Source organism: Balaenoptera musculus, chromosome 2 (genome assembly GCF_009873245.2).
Source record: "Balaenoptera musculus isolate JJ_BM4_2016_0621 chromosome 2, mBalMus1.pri.v3, whole genome shotgun sequence".
Classification (NCBI taxonomy): Eukaryota; Metazoa; Chordata; class Mammalia; order Artiodactyla; family Balaenopteridae; genus Balaenoptera; species Balaenoptera musculus.
Window position 1 is genome coordinate 147,907,703 of NC_045786.1, and position 19,617 is coordinate 147,927,319.

Consider the following 19,617-nt stretch of genomic DNA (forward strand, 5'->3'; position numbering starts at 1 on the left):
CTCAGGGGTACCCAGCCTGTGCAACATGTGTGTGTGTGTCCATAGCTGTGTCTTGCAAGTAGGCGCATGTGGGTGCAAGTGTGCCAGCACCCTCCATGCAGTGACCTAGAGGACAGGCTGGTCTCTCTGCCAGTGCAGGCAGGTTCCTGGGGGCCTGGGACCGAGAGCATTTGGTGCTGAGGCTGTGGTCTGAGGCAGACAGAGATGGTTTCCTCCCCATACCACCCGTGAGCAGCCCCCATTAGGGAGGTATGAGGGACTCTAGAGAGGGCATCGGGGGAATGAGGCTCCTTGGTGACCCCGTACCTTGTGTCCACCCTTGATAGCTCCAGGCAGCTCAGTGGAGCCTCAGTCACCCAGGCTCGCATCCCTTCCGCCTGATCTCCAAGGCCTTCGAGTCTAGAAGGGATTTTTCTTCAGCATGGACCTTGCCTTATCTTGCAGAGTCAAATGCACGCCATCACCCTGCATCCAGGCTACCCTGAGCAGAGAATTCCTCCAAGCCAGAGTGCCTCCCCCTTCTCCTAAGGCCTGGGTGTGGGCATGTCCTCTCAAGAACATGCTGCTAGGGGCCAGGAGCAGTAGACTTGGGGATGGAGGTCAGTCTTGGGGAAGAAATGGACGCAGGCAAAGGTGGAGGCAGGTGAGGACAGTAAGAGGCCCAGAGGGCACCAGGTGTTACAGAAATGTTTATTACAAGGATAATTATATACAATAATGGGACATTAAAACTGCTGATCCTGGGCCTGTGAGACTTCAGGGGATGCAGGGAATGGAGGGCTGCCTAACGCCTGGGATTAGGGAGGATGGTGGGACAAGTTGGTGGATTCATAGCCCCGAGCTCTGGGTGGGGGACGGGAATGACCAGGTCCGCAGATTGTGCACAGTGAGGTCCATAGATTGAACTCTGAAAGGCCTGCCCTCACAATGTGCTCCTCCTGCCTGTCTGGATGTCTCTAGAATTCTGGAGGATTCCTAGAGGTTGAGGGTGTTAAGAGCAGCTCTGAGCCGGGGTGCCAGTGAAGAAGCTCCAAGGCTGACCAGGGGTCCAGCATTCAGAGGTGGGAAAACATTACTGGCCTTTGAGACACAGGCCTGACCTTCCTCTTCCTTGAGTTGGTGGAGCCCGCAGTTTGGCTCCAGCCTGGATGTTCTAGGCATAATCCAAACAGCTTTGAACCCTCCTTGGGAGGCTCCTGCCACATCCCTGCCCATGAATACTAAGGGTCATCCCTTAGTACCCCTTAGATACATTCTCCTCATCCATCTAGACCTTGCTCACCTCCTCTAGGAAGCCTTCCTGGGCTGCTCAGCTGCCATGCCAGGCCTGTGTCCCTCCCCTCATCTCACTCACTACTCAGGGTCTCCTCGCTATGTTCCCACAGGGCTGGATCTAGGGTCCTGCGCTCAGTGGCTGCTGGGCTGATGGCACTCTCTCTCTGTCTACTTGGGATGGTGCCAGCTCAGAGCCCCCCGGGAGGAGCCTAGAAAAGGATGTTGGGGGAACAGGGGCAACACTATTCCAGGGCCCTCCAGGCTTTGTGTCATCTCATCTGCCTTTCGTTCCTGCACAGAGACGCTCCAAGAACCTGCCCTAAGTACTGAGTTTATACACCCGAGATGTCCCTTCTCTACCTAGAATCTACACTGTCTTACAAGCCCACGGGAGAGGTAAGCACCCTCCAGAACCAGAAAGACCAAGGGGTCCCTATGTCTCTATGTATTTCCCTCTTGGCTGGCTTAGGTCTGGGCATCATGAGCCAGAGAGTGGAGTTGGGGAAGGTCAGGGTGTCCCAGGTGGAGATTCCTGTGGGCTGCAAGGACTGGCTCAGCTCCTCTTCTCCCCAGGCATTCCTTTCCCTCCCTGTAATCTGTTCTTTCTCTGTGGAGAGGTTAACAGAGTCGGGTAGTGGGGTGCTTGCAGGGCAGGAGACCCTTTAGGAAATAAGCAGAATGGGGAGAGCTCCCAGCTAGAGGGAGGCCCTGCCTGGATGGCCAGGTGGGCAGCCCTACCCTCTCCTGCTTCCCAACATAGCCTGGGCTGGAGAGTGATGCTTCCAGCCCTGCTTTAGGCTGGTTGCAACAGGCAGGAAGAAGTGAAGGTTGCACCCCTCAGGCTGCAGCCTGGGAGGCCTCCTCCCGATAAGCCACCCTCATGAGTTGTCTTCAGGGGCCAGGACTCCCCAGAGAGTCTGCTACCCCAAGCCCCCCTGCCTCCTCAGGCGGAGCAGGGGAGTCGGGACGCCAGGACTTCTTGGCCACTAGCTGTGGCCATTCTGGGACATGTAAGCTGCCAGGGCTACCACCACGGCCACATAGAGACCAGCCCCGATGGCGATGGAGAGTGTGGCCAGGAATAGGGCCCGGCGGGAGGTGGTGCTGGCCAGGCGGAAGTCCCCCTTGGAGATGGCCTTGCTGGTCTAGGGAGAGAGAGGCGCTGATGAAAGGGAGCATCCCCACGCCCAGCAAAACAGCCCCAGCCCGCCAGGCCCTGACCCCAGGCCCCCCAGAGGAGCGGGGTGGCCAGAACAGAAGCCCTGGGCCCCACGGGCTCTTACCCCCTGGGAGAAGTAGAAGGCAGCTATGCCCAGTGGCCAGAAGCAGCAGAGCATGGAGAAGATAGTGAGACCCAGGTGGTCCCTGGGAGGCAGCGTAAGGAAGTTGTCTTCACTTTCACTCTCTGTTGAGGTTGCATCACTCTGCAAAACATAGTGGGCTCTTGTGACCTGGCCTAGGATCACCCATTGGCAGTGATGTGGGGCAACGGGCAGACCATCTGTTGTTAGTGGGAGTGTGGGTTGGGCTCGGTACTCTCTACCAAAAGCTTTGACAGTGAATGGCCCAGTGATTCCGCCCTTAGGAATTTATCACTAGGAAAGAATACAAATATACACGTACCGGAATGTTCATCATAGGATAGTAATTGTGAAAGATTAGAAACAATCTCAACACCCAATGACCAGGAAATTGGTTTAATAAGTGATGGAAGAACCTACAATGGGATACCATGTAACCCTTAAAAATCACCTTGTAGAAAATATTAGATTATGTGGAGCAAAACTGAAATATGTTCCTTAGAGAGGAAAGTTTCTGTTATAGAACTGTGTATATAGCAAGATCTCTTTTGGGGAGCAGGGTAGGAAAAAAACACATAAGTAAAAAAGACTGGAAGATCATCCACTAAAATAATAGTTATCTTTGAATGGTTTTCTATATTGACTTTAAATTACTTATATAATTAAGAAAACAAGAACAAGGTGAACTTTCCTCAAAGTCTAAAAATCCATAGATGGATGGATGAATGGATAAAGACAATGTTATCTATTTATCTATCTATCTATCTATCTATCTATCTATCTATCATCTATCTATCTATATCTATATGTACAATGGAATATTATTCAGCCATAAAAAGAAGGAAATCCTGCCATTTGGGACAACATGAATCTTGATGCATTATGCTAAGTGAAATAAGTCAGATAAAGAAAGACATATACCATATGATCTCACTTATATGTAAGATCTAAAAAAGCTGAACTCATAGAAACAGTGAGTAGATTGGTGGTTGCCAGGGGCTGGGGAGTGGGGGAAATGAGGAGATGTTGGTTAAAGAGTACAAACTTCCAGTTATAAGGGGAATAAGTTCTGGGGATCTAATACAGCGTGGTGACTGTAGTTAACAATAACGTATCATACAATTGAAAGTTCTAAGAAGGTAGATCTTAAATGTTCTCACTATAACAACAACAGCAAAACGGTAATTATGTGAGGTTAAGGATGTGTTAACTAACCTTATTGTGGTAAACATTTTGCAATACGTACATGAATCAAATCATGGCATTATACACCTTAAACTTAAACAATGTTATATACCAATTATCTCTCGATTGAGCTAGAAAAAAACAAGAACAAAAAATGCTATTAAAAAATTAAATATTCATAACTCTTAAAAATTGTGAATTGCTATGTTGTACACCTACTTACGTAATATTGTAAATCAACTATACTTCAATAAAAAAGATACCCTAATGCAGTTAATCTTAAAAAATAGCCCAAGCTAGTGTTTCTCAAAGTGTAGATAGCACCTGTGTCAGAAGCGCCTTTTCTTTGGTAACATACAGATTCCTGGACCCCAAGCCAGGCCTACAGAATCTCAACACCTGGAGGTGAACCCAAGAATCTGCATTTTGAACACACATACTCACCTCCTCCTCCTCCTCCTCCTGGTCGTCCTCTTGGCCTTGGAGCTCCTCTTGAACCCCGTAGGACACAGTCTGGATGGTGACATCCTCTTCCGCTTGGCCAGGTTCTGTGGACCGCTCCGTAGGCCCAGCGGGGGGCTCCCTGCTCTCTGTGAAGCTGGTTTCGCAGCTGCCTGCCCTGGGCTCCTTGACCTTGTCCCTCCCCAGGAGGCAGTTGGGCCTGTACCAGGCCTCCACGGCCAGCTGCAGGGATCCTGGGTCCAGGAGCTGGTGGGCGTGAGCAGGGCCAGCACCACCCAGGAGGTAGGAGTAGATCTTCTCCCGGCACGGCCAGGCGGGAGAAGCCTCGGGGTAGGGATAGGAGCCATGGAGGTGTGCGGGGTTCCGAGGCAGCAGTGGGTTCTGTAGCTCACTCAGACTCTCCATGGTTCTGGGGGCAGCTCTGGGGAGGAGAGTCCCAGAGCCCCAGGACTTGGTGGCCAGCTGAGCAGTCCTCAGAGAGCCTGCTGGGAGAGCAAGACAGACACTGAGGCCGGCATTCTGGATGCAGGACCGGAAGTGGTGAAGAGCACAGACTCTGCAGTCTGACTTGCTCTAGACCCTTCCTGTACCACCGGCCAGCCGCGGGACCTTGAGTTGGCCACTCAACTCCTCAGAATCTCTGTTTCTTTGTCTGCAGATTGGGGATAGCAGCAGTACTTACCTCATAGAGTTGGTTCATTCATTTATCCATTCAACACATAGTTATTGAGCATCAATGATGGCCGGGCACTGGACAGATGCTGGGGATGCGATGGTGAGAAGGGCAGGAAGCGGGGAGAGGAAGAAAGATGCACACTTTGTCTTCCAGAGCTTACAACTGGTGGAGAAAACGCCTGCCCTGAAGGAGAAGTACAGCAGAGGGTGTGAGAATGTACGATGGATAGAACTGACACAGAGGCGCAGGGGAGGCTTTTGAACTGAGATCTGAAGGAAGAAGATGAGCTGACAAGGTGAGGGGAGGGGGGACATGTTTCACGCAGAGGCCAAATAAAGGATGGTAGGCAAGGGAGCTGAGAGAAGGCTGGTGTGGCTCAGGGTACAGAGAAAGGTGTGAGATGGAGTGCAGACCCAGACCGTGCAACCCCGTTTAGGTCTAAGGGGCCTTCAGGGGTCTTGGCAGGGGTGATAGGATGAGATTTGGGTCCTGAAGCCTTCCTTGGGGCTGTGTGTGGGGGGTGGCTTGGACTGACTGTGACACCAATAGGAGGCTTTGCCATGGCTTCAGGTAAGTTGAGGACAACTGGGACTCAACGGTGAGGAGATGGAGAAAAGGGGGCCGGCCTTGGGAGATACTGACAGGACTTGGTGGCAGGTGGGATGTTGGGTTGACAGAGGATTTGTTCTAGGGTTGGGTGGGGCCACCGTTAGCTCAGAGCTCGCTACATGCCATGTGCTCACAGAGGTCAGTTCTTCCTGAGGAAGGATGCTTCTCCCCAGGTATGGTCTTAGGGGGATGCACCTTAGGCTAACCTCCCTTATAAGGCAAATTGTGGGATCTGGGGCAGGGCTTCCTGGGCGCTAAGGTCTGGACTTGCACATCCCAGCTGGAAATGTAGACACCCTCAGGGGCTGCCTCTTCCTCTTTCAGCCAGCCCTGAGCACCTACTGTGCATTTGGGAAGGCGCATCGTGGGTGCTCAGGACTGGCTGAAGGAGAAAAAGGCAACTTTTGAGTGTGTCTACAGCAAATCCATACACACTCTGGGGTGTGGCAGGTAGAAGTGGGGTCTGGAGAGAGAGGAGGGGCACGCCAGGTGGCCTCAGGAGGCTTGCTGTCTCCCTCCCAGGCACATCATGAAGCTGGTGGGGGCCAGGGTCATGTCTTGCCCTGGATTTATAACCTGGAGGTTGGAGACTCAGTCCTGGCCCTGACACTTTGGGCAAACTTTCATGCCCTTCTGGTTTCCTCACCTGTACAGTGCAGATGATAATCCCTGCCCACCACACGAGGTTGTTTTGAGGATCCAGAGCTGGCTGAGATGCAAGTATGTTGTAGATTATAAGTGGGAGGGGCTGCTATGCTTATTTCTGGGCTTTAGAACTTGTCTTCACCCCTGTCCCTGGCCAGGGCCTTTTTTGGCCTTCTAGCTGGTGCTCTGCTAATGGTAAAGGGTGAGATATTTTTGCCCTCCGGGCTGAGTTTATCTTCCCCACTCCTATTCCCCACCAAGAATTCACAGCCAAAGCCTTGCAAAGGACATTTCTTCTGCCCCAAGAGAAGTGGCTGGATTCTAGAGAACTGGTTCTTGGGGAACCCTAAAGACAGAGCACGGCCCCAGAAATAATGCCCAGGGAATGGGACAGAGTGAGGGGAGGAAGAGGGCCAGGCAAGATTGGGGGATGGCAGTGAGGGAGTGTCCGTGGGGGGCCAGGCTCTCCTGGCTGGGTTGCTATGAGGGCAGAGGGTGGGCTGTTGCCTGCCTCGGGGCAAAGGATCAAGGAGAGACTGCCCCTGGCTCAGAGGCTCTGAGCCCCCGAGAGGTGTGGCCTTGGAGCTGGGGTTCCAAGAATGTCTAACAAAGAATCCTGGAGGGGCGCGAAGAGCATGTTGTCCAGGTGTCCAGCTCTTCACCCAGGGAGGGCACAAATGGTGCTGGAGACACTGGACTGCTATGCGCCTGGAGGCCCTGTGGGTGCGTTAACCAGCTGTGGCAGAAGTTTCTCCACATACAGAGACTGGAGAAGGGGGGGAGCTTAGGTCACTGCTTTCGGGGCTGCTCACAAATGCCGGGGCCTCACTACTTCTCTCTCCTTCCTCTCCAGGGGGCAAACATGCAGGGAGAGAGCCCTTGGACTGTAGTGACATGGAAGGGCTCCTTCCTGCTGGTGGGGAGCTGGGCACCCAAGGCAGAGGCCTCACAGGGCCATGCTCACGCCTGGGCTCCTTGGGGCAGATTCCCAGCAGGGCTAATCTCTCTAACCCCCAAGGGCAGCTTCGGAGCCCCTGTCACAGCCTCCCCCCACCAGGAGATGTGACCCACAGATGTGGAGCCAAAGGACATGTGACCATAGGCACATGTACTCAGTTAGGTATGCTGAGTTTCCATTCCTGCTCCACCCCCATTAGCTTTTTGACCTGGCACAGTTACAGTCAGTTTCTCCATCTGTAACAAGAGGGGTTGGATTAAACAGCCATTGATGTGATGGTGGCACTAATACACCGTGATCCCATAGCTTCAAGGAGCCCCTCAGAAGTGAAATCCCCCCACTCCCTACCTTCTTCAATAGTCAGGAAGAGATGAGCACATTCAGCCCCCAGTGAGTGCAGTTGTCACCTTCCCCACTACGGCCCCTCCAGCAGGTTGAGGGAGGCAAAGGAAAGGCAACACGTCTATTTGCCAAATGGGCCGTGGAGCCAAGGAGTTATTGCCCAGCTTCCCGCTCCCCCTGGGCTGCCCCTGTCCCGGCCCTGCCCCTCCACCTGGCCCCTGCCCCTGCTCACCTTGCCCACCCTCTGCGCTTCCATCCAGGTGGGCAGAGGTATGCAGGGGCCTTTCTGAGGGAGTAGGGTTGGGGAGACCAGCCCTAGGGCCCTCGGAACAGATTAATGCACCAAATTCACCCCTGCCCTGTGCTCTGCCTCACCAAGAGGCCAAGCTCTAATCCCCCAGAAGCAAAGGAGGGATACTTGTGTCCAGGAATCAGGCCCTGGAGCTCTGAAGACCATAGGGGCGTTTGCAGGGCGCTTGTCCAGGGCCGGCAGGAGTGGCTGTGTCCCAGCTCACCCCCCTGCTCCCACCAGCCACCCTCTCTTGGTCAAAGTACACCCAGCTGAGCCTCGGAAACCCAAGCCACACAGCCTCGCCTGGATCACTGCTCTCCAACCCCCCAACACACACATACCCTGATGGCACCTTTAGCAGAACTTCTCAGCACTTCATGCACAAACATGAAGTGTGCATTCACCCCGGGTTTTCCACAGTAGGGACAAACTGGAAGCCACCTGAACGTCCAACATTTGGGGACAAGTTAAGTAAATTATGGTGCAACAACACAACGGTACAAGGCCTTCAAACAGGTTTGCAAAGAGGAATAACATGAGAAAATGCTCTCTGCAGATTCAGCAAGAAGGGAGCAAAGAATACCGTATGTGCACGTAATCTCAACTCTGCCAAAATGTCAACAGTGATTATCTCCAGGGGTGGGAGCACAGGTGCTTTTCATATTTTTTTTTTGACACCATGTTTTTTCTGTTTTCCACATTCACTTTTTTACGATGAGCATGCACTACTTTTAAACCAGGCAAAAATTAATGGATTTCTTCTGAGCCAAATTATCTAAAATCAGTTTAAAACCTCCCCAGGGGGCTTCCCTGGTGGCGCAGTGGTTGGGAGTCTCCCTGCTGATGCAGGGGACACGGGTTCGAGCCCTGGTCTGGGAGGATCCCACATGCCGCGGAGCAACTGGGTCCGTGAACCACAACTGCTGAGCCTGCGCGTCTGGAGCCTGTGCTCTGCAACAAGAGAGGCCGCGATGGTGAGAGGCCCGCGCACCGCGGTGAGGAGTGGCCCCTGCTCGCCACAACTAGAGAAGGCCCTCGCACAGAAATGAAGACCCAACACAGCCAAAAATAAAAAAAAAAAAAAAAAAAAAAAAAACAACCCTCCCCAGGCTGGGGCATTCCTTCTGAGTTTGGAGGCTGAGCACAGCATCAAAACCTGCCCCCCGCTCCCCCCAATATGCACAGAGAGGCACGTCACACACACATGCACATACATGCACTCACGCAAGTGCATACTCACACCCACACCTCCAACCAAGTCAGGGGCTGCAGTACCTGCTCACAGTCAAGGCAAGGGTCACGGTTCTCTAACAGGTCATGTTCTTTCCATAACCTGCTAGGGCCACACAGGAGTTCACTGAGCTGACCCTGGGGACCCAGCACCGAGTCCTGGCCAGCAGGAGGTGGTGGCTGGGCTCCAGGTCCAGCCTTCTCTGCCCTTGGCCTGGCCTGACCTTTGGCCTGTTGCTTAGGGCTGCCTCTCTCTCTCTGTTCCCTGGAATAAGGGACCAGCATTCAATGCAGAGCAATTTTCATCTCCACCTCTGCTGCCTGGTCTCACCTGGACTGCGTGTCCTTCCAAACTGTGTATGGTACTGGGTACATGCACACTTGCTGGTGAACATGTTCCTGTGTGTGTGTGTGTGTGTGTGTGTTTGTGTGTGTGTGTGCACATGCGCACGTGCACGTGTGCACTTAGCTCCAGAGGAAAACATGAGATGTCTGGGATTCTGAATGTAAGAAGAGTGCTCCAAACATGTGGTCATGGCTGGAGGTCTGGGCCCCGCAAGAGGAGAGGGAGAGAGGTGCGTCTGTGAAGCCACAGTCCCTGGCTTGTTTCCTTTTGAGCTGAGAAGTGAACTGGGCCCTAAGGTTTTCCATGCCCTGATTTGGGAAAGGAGAGCACAATGACACCTCCCAGACTAGGGACAGGAAACCATCCAGGAATCCACCGGAGTCCAAATACAGCCTCCCACGGGAGTCTGATTGCACTGGAGTCCAGTGTGACATTAGTTTGTTTATCTATAAAATGTATGGAAAGGGTAGAAGGAGTGGAAGGGGTTGATTTTTAACAGCTCAGCTCAACATGACCCTGGGATTCTACTGGGAGAAGAAGAAGAAGAACTTACTTATTGAGCTTTTTGCAATGTGCCAGGAACTGAACTGTTCTAAACACTCATTTTGACACTATAATTCTAGTGGGAGAATAACAATAGGACAGAGGGCTTCCTTTCCAGCAGTTGCAGACTAACTTGTGTTACACCGAACTAGCCAATGATAGCTAGAAAAGCTAGGGGAAAATATGAAGGCATTGAAGAATCACCAAGGGAGCAAGAACTTGAGGGGTCAAGGTGCCAAGATTCCACAGAAGAGAGAAACATGGTAGTGGTTACATGACTGCAGGTATTTCACAAAACTCACTGAATTGTACACCTGAAATTATTGACTATTATTGTATGTATATTATACCTCAAAGCTGATTTTTTTAAAAATACAAAGACTAAATTTTTAAAACAACACAATCCAACTACATGCTACTAATAATCAATGTACCCTAAATATAGAAATACAAAAAAATTCAGATTTAAAGGATGAAATAATAACACCTCAACACTTACTAAATTCTTACTGTGTTCCAGGCACTGTTCCAAATTTGATGTATTATCTCATTTAATCCTTACAGTAACTCTATGAATCATTATCTCCATTTTACAGATAAAGACATTGAGGCATAAGAAAGTTATAAGTGCCCACAGGCACACAGCTGGTGAGTAGTAAGTTGGGCATGGACCCTGGAAGTCTGACTCAAGAGCGACTGTGCTCTGGTGTCCTTACATGTCAGCTGCCATCTATTGAGTGCTTGCTTTGTTTGAACACCATGCCAAGTGCTTCAAATGCAGTTATCTCATTGAATCCATCCTCTTTCACATGGGTGGGGAGGATGCAACTCAGAGAGGTTAAATAGGTTTTCTGAGAACACACAGCTGGAGAGTGACAGAGCCCCATTTGACCCAGGTCTGTCTGATCAGAGCTCATGCTGGCCTGAACAGCATCAAGTTCAGGATTAGCTGTGGGCATCGGGCTTAGAGGAAGTTTTTTGCATGCACTGCCTGGTGGGCTCTGAAATGTCTGGGAAGAGGCACCATGAATACTGTCAAAAAGAGACCACAGGAGCAGTGGTTAAGAATCCGCCTGCCAGTGCAGGGGACACGGGTTCGAGCCCTGGTCCGGGAAGATCCCACATGCTGCGGAGCAACTAAGCCAGTGCGCCACAACTACTGAGCCTGTGCTCTAGAGCCCGCGAGCCACAATTACTGAAGCCCGCGCGCCTAGAGCCCGTGCTCTGCAACAAGAGAAGCCACCTCAATGAGAAGCCAGTGCACTACAACGAAGAGTAGCCCCCACTCACCACAACTAGAGAAAGCCTGCGTGCAGCAACAAAGAACCAACACAACCATAAATAAATAAATAAATAAATAAATAAAAGAGACCACAGGGACAGTGTGATGTGGGACCAGGAAGATGGGGTCAGTCCTCATCAGAAGCCTGTAAAATTAAAACAGCTACTATTTACTGCATCCTCACACGAGCCCCGTGTTTCACACACTTTATCTCAAAACTGTACAACAATTCATGAAATTGGCTATTATTATTTCTCATTTTTCAGATGAGGAAATTGAGGCTCAGAAAAGTTAAGTAACTTGCCCAAGATTAAACAGTGACAGACCCTGGATTTGAACCTAGGTTTAACTGACTCCAAATCCTGGCCTTTCATTTACTACACCTTTCAGAGCCTACCCATGTGTAGAGGGTTGTGATAAATGGTGTGGGTGTGAGCATGGTGAAGATTTGGTCTTGAATGGGTTAAAACCAGGGCCTTAGTGAAGGGAATGGGAAATGGGAGCTTTAAGAAAAGATTAAGAGATTTTCGGTGATTTAGCAGCCCAGAGATGGCTGCCTAGATAACCTTAAGGTCCGGATTCAAATAAATACAGAGCTATTGTGAGGGAGCTCAACCTCTGACCACTATCTCTCAGTGCAACAAGAGAGATTGCTTCTAAGCTGTAAGATAAAAGCCAGAACTTCCTAGCAGGGCAGAAGATTAAATAGAAATGATTACAATCCAGGGAAGAGGTGCTGTCTTTAAGAATAGGTGCTAGACCATCTTCCAGGCAGATAATATGTAAACTGTTCTGTAAACTGTGAAGTGCTGTGAATTTGGTGGCTGTTTGTAGATGGCTTAGGGCTGGATTTGATGATTTCTGGCCTGTAAGCAAGAGAGCCCCCAAGCCAGCTTTGGAGTCATGGTTGCAGCTTGTTGCATCTCACAGTAAAGAGAGCAAGAGTCAGGGGTTGGGGTTAGGTTGGAAGGCAGCAGAGTTGAGGGAAAATGGGGAATTCAGCTTTCTTTGCTTCAGCTGCCTGCTCAGGAAGCTAACGCAATGGATTATCCTTTCTCTCTCCTCTGTCTTCAAAGGCTCCAAACTCCTGATCCTTCCTAATGGCACTTAAACATATTGTTGTTCCCCTGGCTTAAAAAAGTGATAACTGTAAAACTCAACTGCCAATCCTTTCCTCCCATCGAGAGGCAGGGGTCTATGTCCCTCCTGTCTAATCTGAGTGGGCTTGTGACTGCTTCCACCACAGAGCACAGCAAAAGTGACGCTATGAGACTTCAGAGGCCAGGTTATAAAAGGCCATGAAGCCTTCACCTTGTTTGCTAGACTACTCACTCTTGGGACCCTGAGTTGCTGTGGATTACTCTGAGGCCGTCATGCTGGAGGGGCTGTGTGTGTAATGCTCTGGTCGGTGGAGCCTGCTGAGCCCAGCCTTCTGGTCATCCCCAAGATGCCAGACATGAGTGAAGCCATCTTGGACTTTTCAAACCAGCCCATCTGTCCTCTGACTACCACAGGGTGACCTCTGTCCATGCCACATGGAGTGGAATAATCACATAGCTCAAACCTGCATGAATTTCTGACCCTAAACATTGTGAGATATAATAAAATGTCCATTGTTTTAGCCACTAAATTTTGGGGTAGTTAGGCAGGAACAGATAACTGGAACATCTGTCCTCAGTGCCACTTCCCCGCTTCAGCTCCTGTCCTCTCCCTCTCCTTTACCTCACAGCTGCACTGCTCAGAAGCATTGTCTCCATGCACATCAGAATACTTCAGCTCTCAGCTCAAAAGTCACCTCCTTAGGGAGGTCACCCGTCCATCCTCAGCCTGGATTTAGGCTGCCTGGTTATCTGCTCTCCAGGCTCCAGCTCTTCCTCTCCAAGAGCTCATCACGGTCTCTATATACGTGTGATTCCTTGATTAGTGTCTTTCTCCCTCACCAGAGCTCGTGAGCTTCGAGAGGGTGGGGACTGTGTCTGCTCCCTCATACTTGCAGCCCCTTGCCTGGCACATAGTAGGCATTCCATAAACAGTTGATTTCATGAATGAGTGAATGAATTAGTGAATGAGTGAGCTAGGTGTGCTGAATCTCCTCCTTAAGAAAGTACTTTCCAGGACTGGGATGGGTGGAGCACATCTGGCTGGGGCACATTTAGTTCTGCACAACAAACATTTCTTAAGCAATTCAGACCAGTTCTTGGAATGCAAAAACAAACCAGAAGTGGTACCTGTTTTGAGGAGGAGTGGAGAATACAGACTAGCAAATACAAAGTTTCAATGCCATGGAGTAAGTTGTGCTAGCCGTCCATGGAGTGTTATGTGTGCCCTGATGTGGGACTCCTGTCCTGAGATGGAAGTGGAGGTGATGGTGGGAACTAGGAAAAGGCTTTCACAGCAGGTGACATGTGAACTGAGTCTTGAAGAAAAAAATGAGTCATTAGGTAAGACAATGAGAGAAGAGCATTTCCTGCAGAGGAAACAGCACAGAGGCATGGGGTGGTGTTATAGAGGGGAAACCAGGTGGCTTGGTATTGATGGAATCAAGCAAGAGAGGTGGGAAGGCTTCCTATTCCTTGCAGAGAAGCTTTTTTCTTTGGGCAGTGGGGAGCCAATGATGGTTGTAGCAAGGAAGTGATATGGTCATACCCATGTTTTAGGCAGAGCACTCTGGGTGGCAGCAGAAAGGATTTGAAGAGTGTGAAAATAGAAGTTCTGTTAAGAGAATATTGTAAAAATGCGGGCAGGAGAGGATGAGGATCTGAACCTGATCTATAGCAAAATGGATGGAGATGAAGAGTCATACCTGAGGAGTAGTTAGGAGGCTAAATGAATAGGACTTTGAGACTAACTATAAGTGAGGGAGAGGTAGGAGCAAGAATGACTTCCAGGTTCTGGGTTTTTTTTTTGACTAAGTAGAAGGTGATGCCACCAACTTAGGCAAAAAATCTAGGGGGAAGCTGTTGGTTCAAGAAGGCAGCCTGAGCACAAATGACCACCTCTTCTCCCTCTTAAGTTTCCATTAAAATGACAGGACATATATTTTCAAAAGAATAAAACCACAACAAAACTGGAAAACAGAAAAGAATGATATCAGTGGATCAGAAACACAGAGGAATTTCTAGGAGATAAAGAACAGATAAGATTCCCTGGTGAAGAAATCAGTACAGAGACACTCACAGTCCCAAACACCAGAAGTAAGAACAATTCCTGTTCAAAGGAGAGGCCTGTTAGGGAAACAAACTTACCCAACTTCAGAGGATTATGAAAAACAGCTACATGAAAATAAAAGAGAAAGATTAAATAAACAAATAGAAAATTGACCCAATAAGATTCCCAAATCATTCAAGTTATAGAAAAGATATTAAAAATTTTTTTCAATTCATGTCCTTAGGGAGATGTAAGAGGACGTTGTATCCATAAGAGAAGAACAGGCTGCTATGAAAAAGGAGCAGTCAAAGAACAAAAGAGTATTTTTGAAATAGAAAATAATTGTCTAAATTTTCAAAAATTCAATGGAGAAGCTGGATAATAAAATGGTCACAGTTAAAGACTAACTTTTTCATGTAAAAGAAAAAGTTAATGAAATTTCCCAAGACATAGAGCAAAAAGACAAAAAGATGGAAGATATGCAAGTTAAGAGACATGGAGGAGAGTCCCAGGAGATCGAACATCCATCTAACAGGATTGTCAGAAAGACAGAACAGAGACACTGGAGGAGAAAAATAGTAAATAAAGAAGTAAAAGCAGAACGTGTTTCCTGAGCTGAAAAAAAAAAAAAAAGAATATTTAGATTGAAACGGGTCATCAAGTACCAAGCTGGAAAAATGAAACACACACACACACACACACACACACACACACACACACACACACACAGATGCAAACGAAAGAGCAGAATGAGAATATGTGTTTGAGTTTGGTTTTAAAGTGCCTTTGTGATATAAGAGTAGAAACTCCACCTGGCAATTGATGTATAGCGTTGAAGCCCTGGGTGCTGGTCAGGGCTGGAGAGAGATTTGAGAATGATTGAAGGACCTATGGAGAGTGAGGAGAAGAGGGCTGAGGGGGAAACCCAGGAAAGAGAGAGAAACAGCTGGAACACTTCTCAGCTCCAATGGGAAGCTTCTCAGTTGCTCTTTTCCCGGGAACATCAGTCCACCCTCTTTTTTATCCACTGCCACCCTGGGCTCCTATAGGCTGGACTGGCTTCTCCTTCAGAGCAAAATCCGCTTGCCTGTGGGGTGGGTTTGTGGCTGACAGAGGTGAAAATTGCTGGGAGAATTGGGATGGTGACAGCACTACTCAAATTAGTCCATTTTCAGGTGGAAATCAAATCTTTATTCTTGCTGAAACAACCTGTCTCCCCACTGAAGCAGCTCATTCTCAACCACTTAGAATCAAATAGTGCATCTAATGGTGGAAGATAACACATCTAGCATCGGGCCCTCACTCCCTGCTTGGTTTGCTTGGGGCAGGGGGGTGAGGTTGGGAGGGGGCAGGGTGGTAGAGGAGCTGCAGGGAGGAGGGAGAGAGAATAAAGGAGGAGGCAAGAGAAGAGAGGACCTGGATACAAGGAGCAGGAATGAGATCAGTCCTTAGTGTCCCCTGGCTTGTAGCAGAGGGGGCCTTGCTCCAGGCAGGCTGTCCACCGAGCTCCTAAGAAGGGAAGGAGGTTGTAAAGTGCCAAAGGTTTAGAGATCTGGGATGTTTCTTCTTCCCAAATTGAAGCCTGTTCCTTCTGCTTTTTTCTCCCTGGAATGGTGTACTTTAGGGCTGGAAGTCCCTTGAGGATGCACAGATGAATTGGCCTTTTGAACCTGCAGGTAATTAATAATGTACAGATTTCTCCAGATATTCTCTGCCTCTGTCACTTTGTATGTGCTACCAGGGAAAGGGGCCTGCATGTGAGTATTTCAGTTTCAGTCTCTTTCTTCACACACACATACACACACACACACCATTTCTGAATGACCATGTCACACTGATTTCTTCCTCTTCCTCAGATCTCCCTGCCACCCATCCCCCCCCTCCACCCCCAGCTCCAGATAACTGAGATCAACCAGTCACGTGCCAGGGGTGACTCTCTTCTTCCCTTTGAGGCCTTGTGAAGAGGGTCAGAATGGGAGCCTCAGTAGGGAGGGGGCTGGAGGGGAAGATAAGAAGTAGCCAGTGGGTAGTTTTCCCTGGCTGGGAGAGGAGCCAGATGTGTCTGCCTGGGTGACCAGAGGTGCCCTGCACCCTGACAGCTCTGGGGGTGGGAAGTCTATCCAGACAGCTGCAGAAGGAGGGGTGCTGCACTGTTCTAGTCCCCGCAGCAGGCCAGCACCCCGACAGACCAGTCTCGCAGAAAATAAAGCCCCTTTCTATGCCTTCTGCTGCCACCGTTGCCGTCACTTTGTTAGGAGGGTTAGTGACTGTCCATTAACTCCGGAGAGCTGAGAGCTGATTCTCGCCAGCGCTGCACCAACAGCTGGGAGCCAGAAAGTGCTGACATGGGGGAGGGGCTGGTTCCCCCACCCTGGCTGGGCGTTTGCAGGGTAAGTCGGGGAGGTCACTGGCATGGCTTGCTCAGCTCTACCCAAGTGCCAATTAGCTAAGGTTTTTCTGAGCATCACTGGGCCTGCCGCAGTTGAGGAAAATTATTGTCAGAGAAGATCATTTTGTTTTTAAATTTAAAAACTCTCCCCAGGGATGGATCTTTCCTGACTGTGCCCTTCTCTAGTCTTCTTAGGAGGGGGATCCCTACCAGGAAGCATCCCTGGGAGGAAATGGCCTAGGACTGGGTCCCTGGCCCTTGGCTTCTCACAGTGATGTTCTGGGGGGAGTGCTTTCCTGGCCTCTTGGCTTGGAGGCAGGGACCCTCCCAGCTCAGCAACTCTGTACACCCTCATGACTTTCTCAGGGAAATAAGGAAGAGAGGGAAATCTGAAGAAAACACCAAAACCATACATGGCCTTTTCTGGTTCCTTTGTTCCCTTCTACTCCATTAATAAAATCTAATTCTTTACTGAGCGGACATAACTTACTCCCCAAACCAGGTTAATAAAGCTGGTATTCTGTGTTCAAGGAGAACTGAGGGATCTGTGGGCTTGGCCCTCAGAGAGCCCCACAGAACATCAAGGCTTAGAATCTTAAAATTCATCTAGCTCAACCCTCTTCTTTTACAGATGAGAAAACTGAAGCCCACAGAGGGGAAGGGAGCTGCCTGAGACAGTCAGTGGCAGATCTGGGACCAGAACACAGGGCTGTTGACTTCTAGTCAAATGCTTTTATTCTGAGATATTTTAAAACTTCATTCTCTTATTTTACACCCAATTACTGAGTCCTTACTATCTTCCAGGTGCTATGGGGGAGGGGAGGTGTGGAGGAAAGCAAAGAGATGAAAACAACACAATCCTTGCCTTCAAGGAGCTGTTTCACTAGATCTGTGATTCTTGGGAAAAAACAAAACAAAACAAAACAAAACTGTGAGTCAGACTCTCACCCTATATTGTCTTCTATAGGTGATGATGGAAGAGGAGAAGGGGAGGGAACCCTTTGGGCTCCTCAAGATTTATAAGTTGAGCTTCACTTACTCTGGTGCCCCAGGAAGGCCAAGGACAAAGAAAGCCATGGCCGGGCTGGGAGAAAATGGGGTAAGGGTGGCAATGATCAGGTCTCCGCCAGCAGGCCTGACTGGTGGATGGGGACAGTGACAGCAGCTCACACTTGTATGGTGGCACACAGCTGACAAGCCTTCAATCATGGGCATTGTTTCATTGACTCCTAAGGCAGTTCCCTGAGGTGAACAGAGCAGCTACCTTATCGCCACTTAGGTATGAGGAAACTTGAGGTTCAGAGAGCTCAGGTAACTGGCCTAAAGCCAGTAAATGCCAGCGCCCAGCTAGGAACTCCTCGTTTAGTGCTCTTTCTACGACTGACAGTGGAGAAGTTGTGCTGGGTCGAGAGGATGGGGATAAAGCAGTGGTCAGCCACAGCGATAGGCCAGACTTCCTCTACGCAGTTTTATCTTGATCACTACATTCTGCCACTCAGAGAACTCTGTCCTGAAGAACTGGAAGCACTTTGCAGGCCTGAAGGAGCTCATTCAGCATGCTTTTGCCAGACAGAGGGAGGACTCCAAACGGAGGCTCTGTCGAGGGTCACCAGTATTCAGTCACATAATAGAAAATGGAACTCAGGTTCCCCAGCTGCCCTCATGCACCAAGCAGCGTGTTGCAAAACCAGCCTCCTTCCATGAGAGTCCAGAGGGCCCCAGGAAAAAAACTGAGGTATCTTCTGGTACCTCCCTCCTTCTCTGGAGAAATGGGCCTGGCCCATCCCTTGGCCCAAGGGCCATTTGAGGGCAAAGAAATGTTGAGGCAGGAGGGACCAGAGCCACCCCAGTCACCCTTATGAACAGGCTTGGAGGAGGAGAGGGGAGCTTAGTGAAGCTGGCTCAGATTTCCCTAGTGTCGCAGAGCCCTGGTGGACGCTGGGGTACCAGGAGTCCAAGAGACTCTCATCAGTTCCTTGTGAGCAGGGTGTCTCAGAGCTGCCCGAGGTCGGGGTCAAGGCCTGGTGGTGTAGGGTCAGGGTACCCAGGTGCCTGGCTGGGCCCCAGTCCCTCAGGACCCTCCCAGCTTCTCCAGCCTGTAGGGGGAAGGGTAAGGATGGACTTGGCGCTATCTCGGGCCGCCAGCAGGAAGTCAGAGCCCCCATCGCTGAGAGGGGTCCCACTGCCCTCCCCAGCTCAATATCCCCTAGGCGCCTAGCTGTGCGCTCCCGCTGCGCCCCCAGACGGCTCCTTACCTGTCCCGCAGAGGGCAGTCCCACCTCCTCCGCGGGGCTTGGGGGGCCCGGCATAAGCCGGTGAGCGACGGCGCCCCCGCCTCGCGGCTTCGGTGAAGCTCCCAGAAGGGCGCCTCTGCTCCCGGCCCCGGGTCCCTGCCGCCTCCGCCGCCGCCGCCGCCGCCTCTTCAGCACCGCGGACAGCTTCCTCCCGCCACCCGCCGCCGCCGCCGCCGCAGCCCGCCCAGCCCGGCGTGGTCCCGGGAGCCCCGCATCCTGACTCGGCCCCGCCGCCGCCGCGCAGCCCTCAGCCCGGCCCGAGGCGGCTCCGCGCCGACTAGGGAGAGCAGCGAGCAGGGTCCCCCGCCTCCCCGCCTCCCTCCGCCGCTGCCGCCTCTCTCTCGCCTCCGTGCTCCGTGCTCCCTTCTACGCTCCGGAATCAGCCCACCAGGCACTCCGGACCCGCTCTGGGGCGGGGCGGGGAGGGGCGGGGCGGGGCGGGAAGTCGGGGGAGCCCAGAGGAGGCAGCGGAGCGATGGGCGCGCAGCTGGAACTGGCGTCTCTGGTTCCTGGAGCCGAGCCCCCTTTCCCGGCCCTTTTCCTCACCCTACTCCCGCATTCCCCCAGAAGCGATGGGCGGTACTCCCATTTTGGAGCCCCTAGGCACCCAAGCCCGGAGTTTTAACATTGATCTGCCCTAA

At 50.9% G+C, this 19,617-nt stretch overlaps 1 protein-coding gene across 3 annotated transcripts; it reads right to left on the reverse strand.

The window, feature by feature from the left end:
* Positions 1–694: 694 nt before the first annotated feature.
* On the reverse strand, positions 695–19,124 carry SYNDIG1L (synapse differentiation inducing 1 like). 3 transcript variants are annotated; one of them, XM_036841397.1, is made up of 5 exons: positions 18,938–19,124; positions 4,906–5,082; positions 4,206–4,705; positions 2,559–2,699; positions 695–2,420 (listed from the first exon to the last, which is right to left on the reverse strand). In XM_036841397.1, the coding sequence occupies exons 3-5, from the start codon at positions 4,626–4,628 to the stop codon at positions 2,262–2,264; spliced, it is 723 nt and encodes a 240-aa protein (XP_036697292.1). In that variant the 5' UTR covers positions 4,629–4,705; positions 4,906–5,082; positions 18,938–19,124; the 3' UTR covers positions 695–2,261. The 3 variants fall into 3 exon arrangements, with proteins under 3 accessions (XP_036697292.1, XP_036697290.1, XP_036697291.1); XM_036841395.1 differs by having other exon boundaries at positions 4,206–4,708; XM_036841396.1 differs by lacking the exon at positions 18,938–19,124 and adding an exon at positions 6,155–6,187 and having other exon boundaries at positions 4,206–4,708.
* Positions 19,125–19,617: the final 493 nt, after the last annotated feature.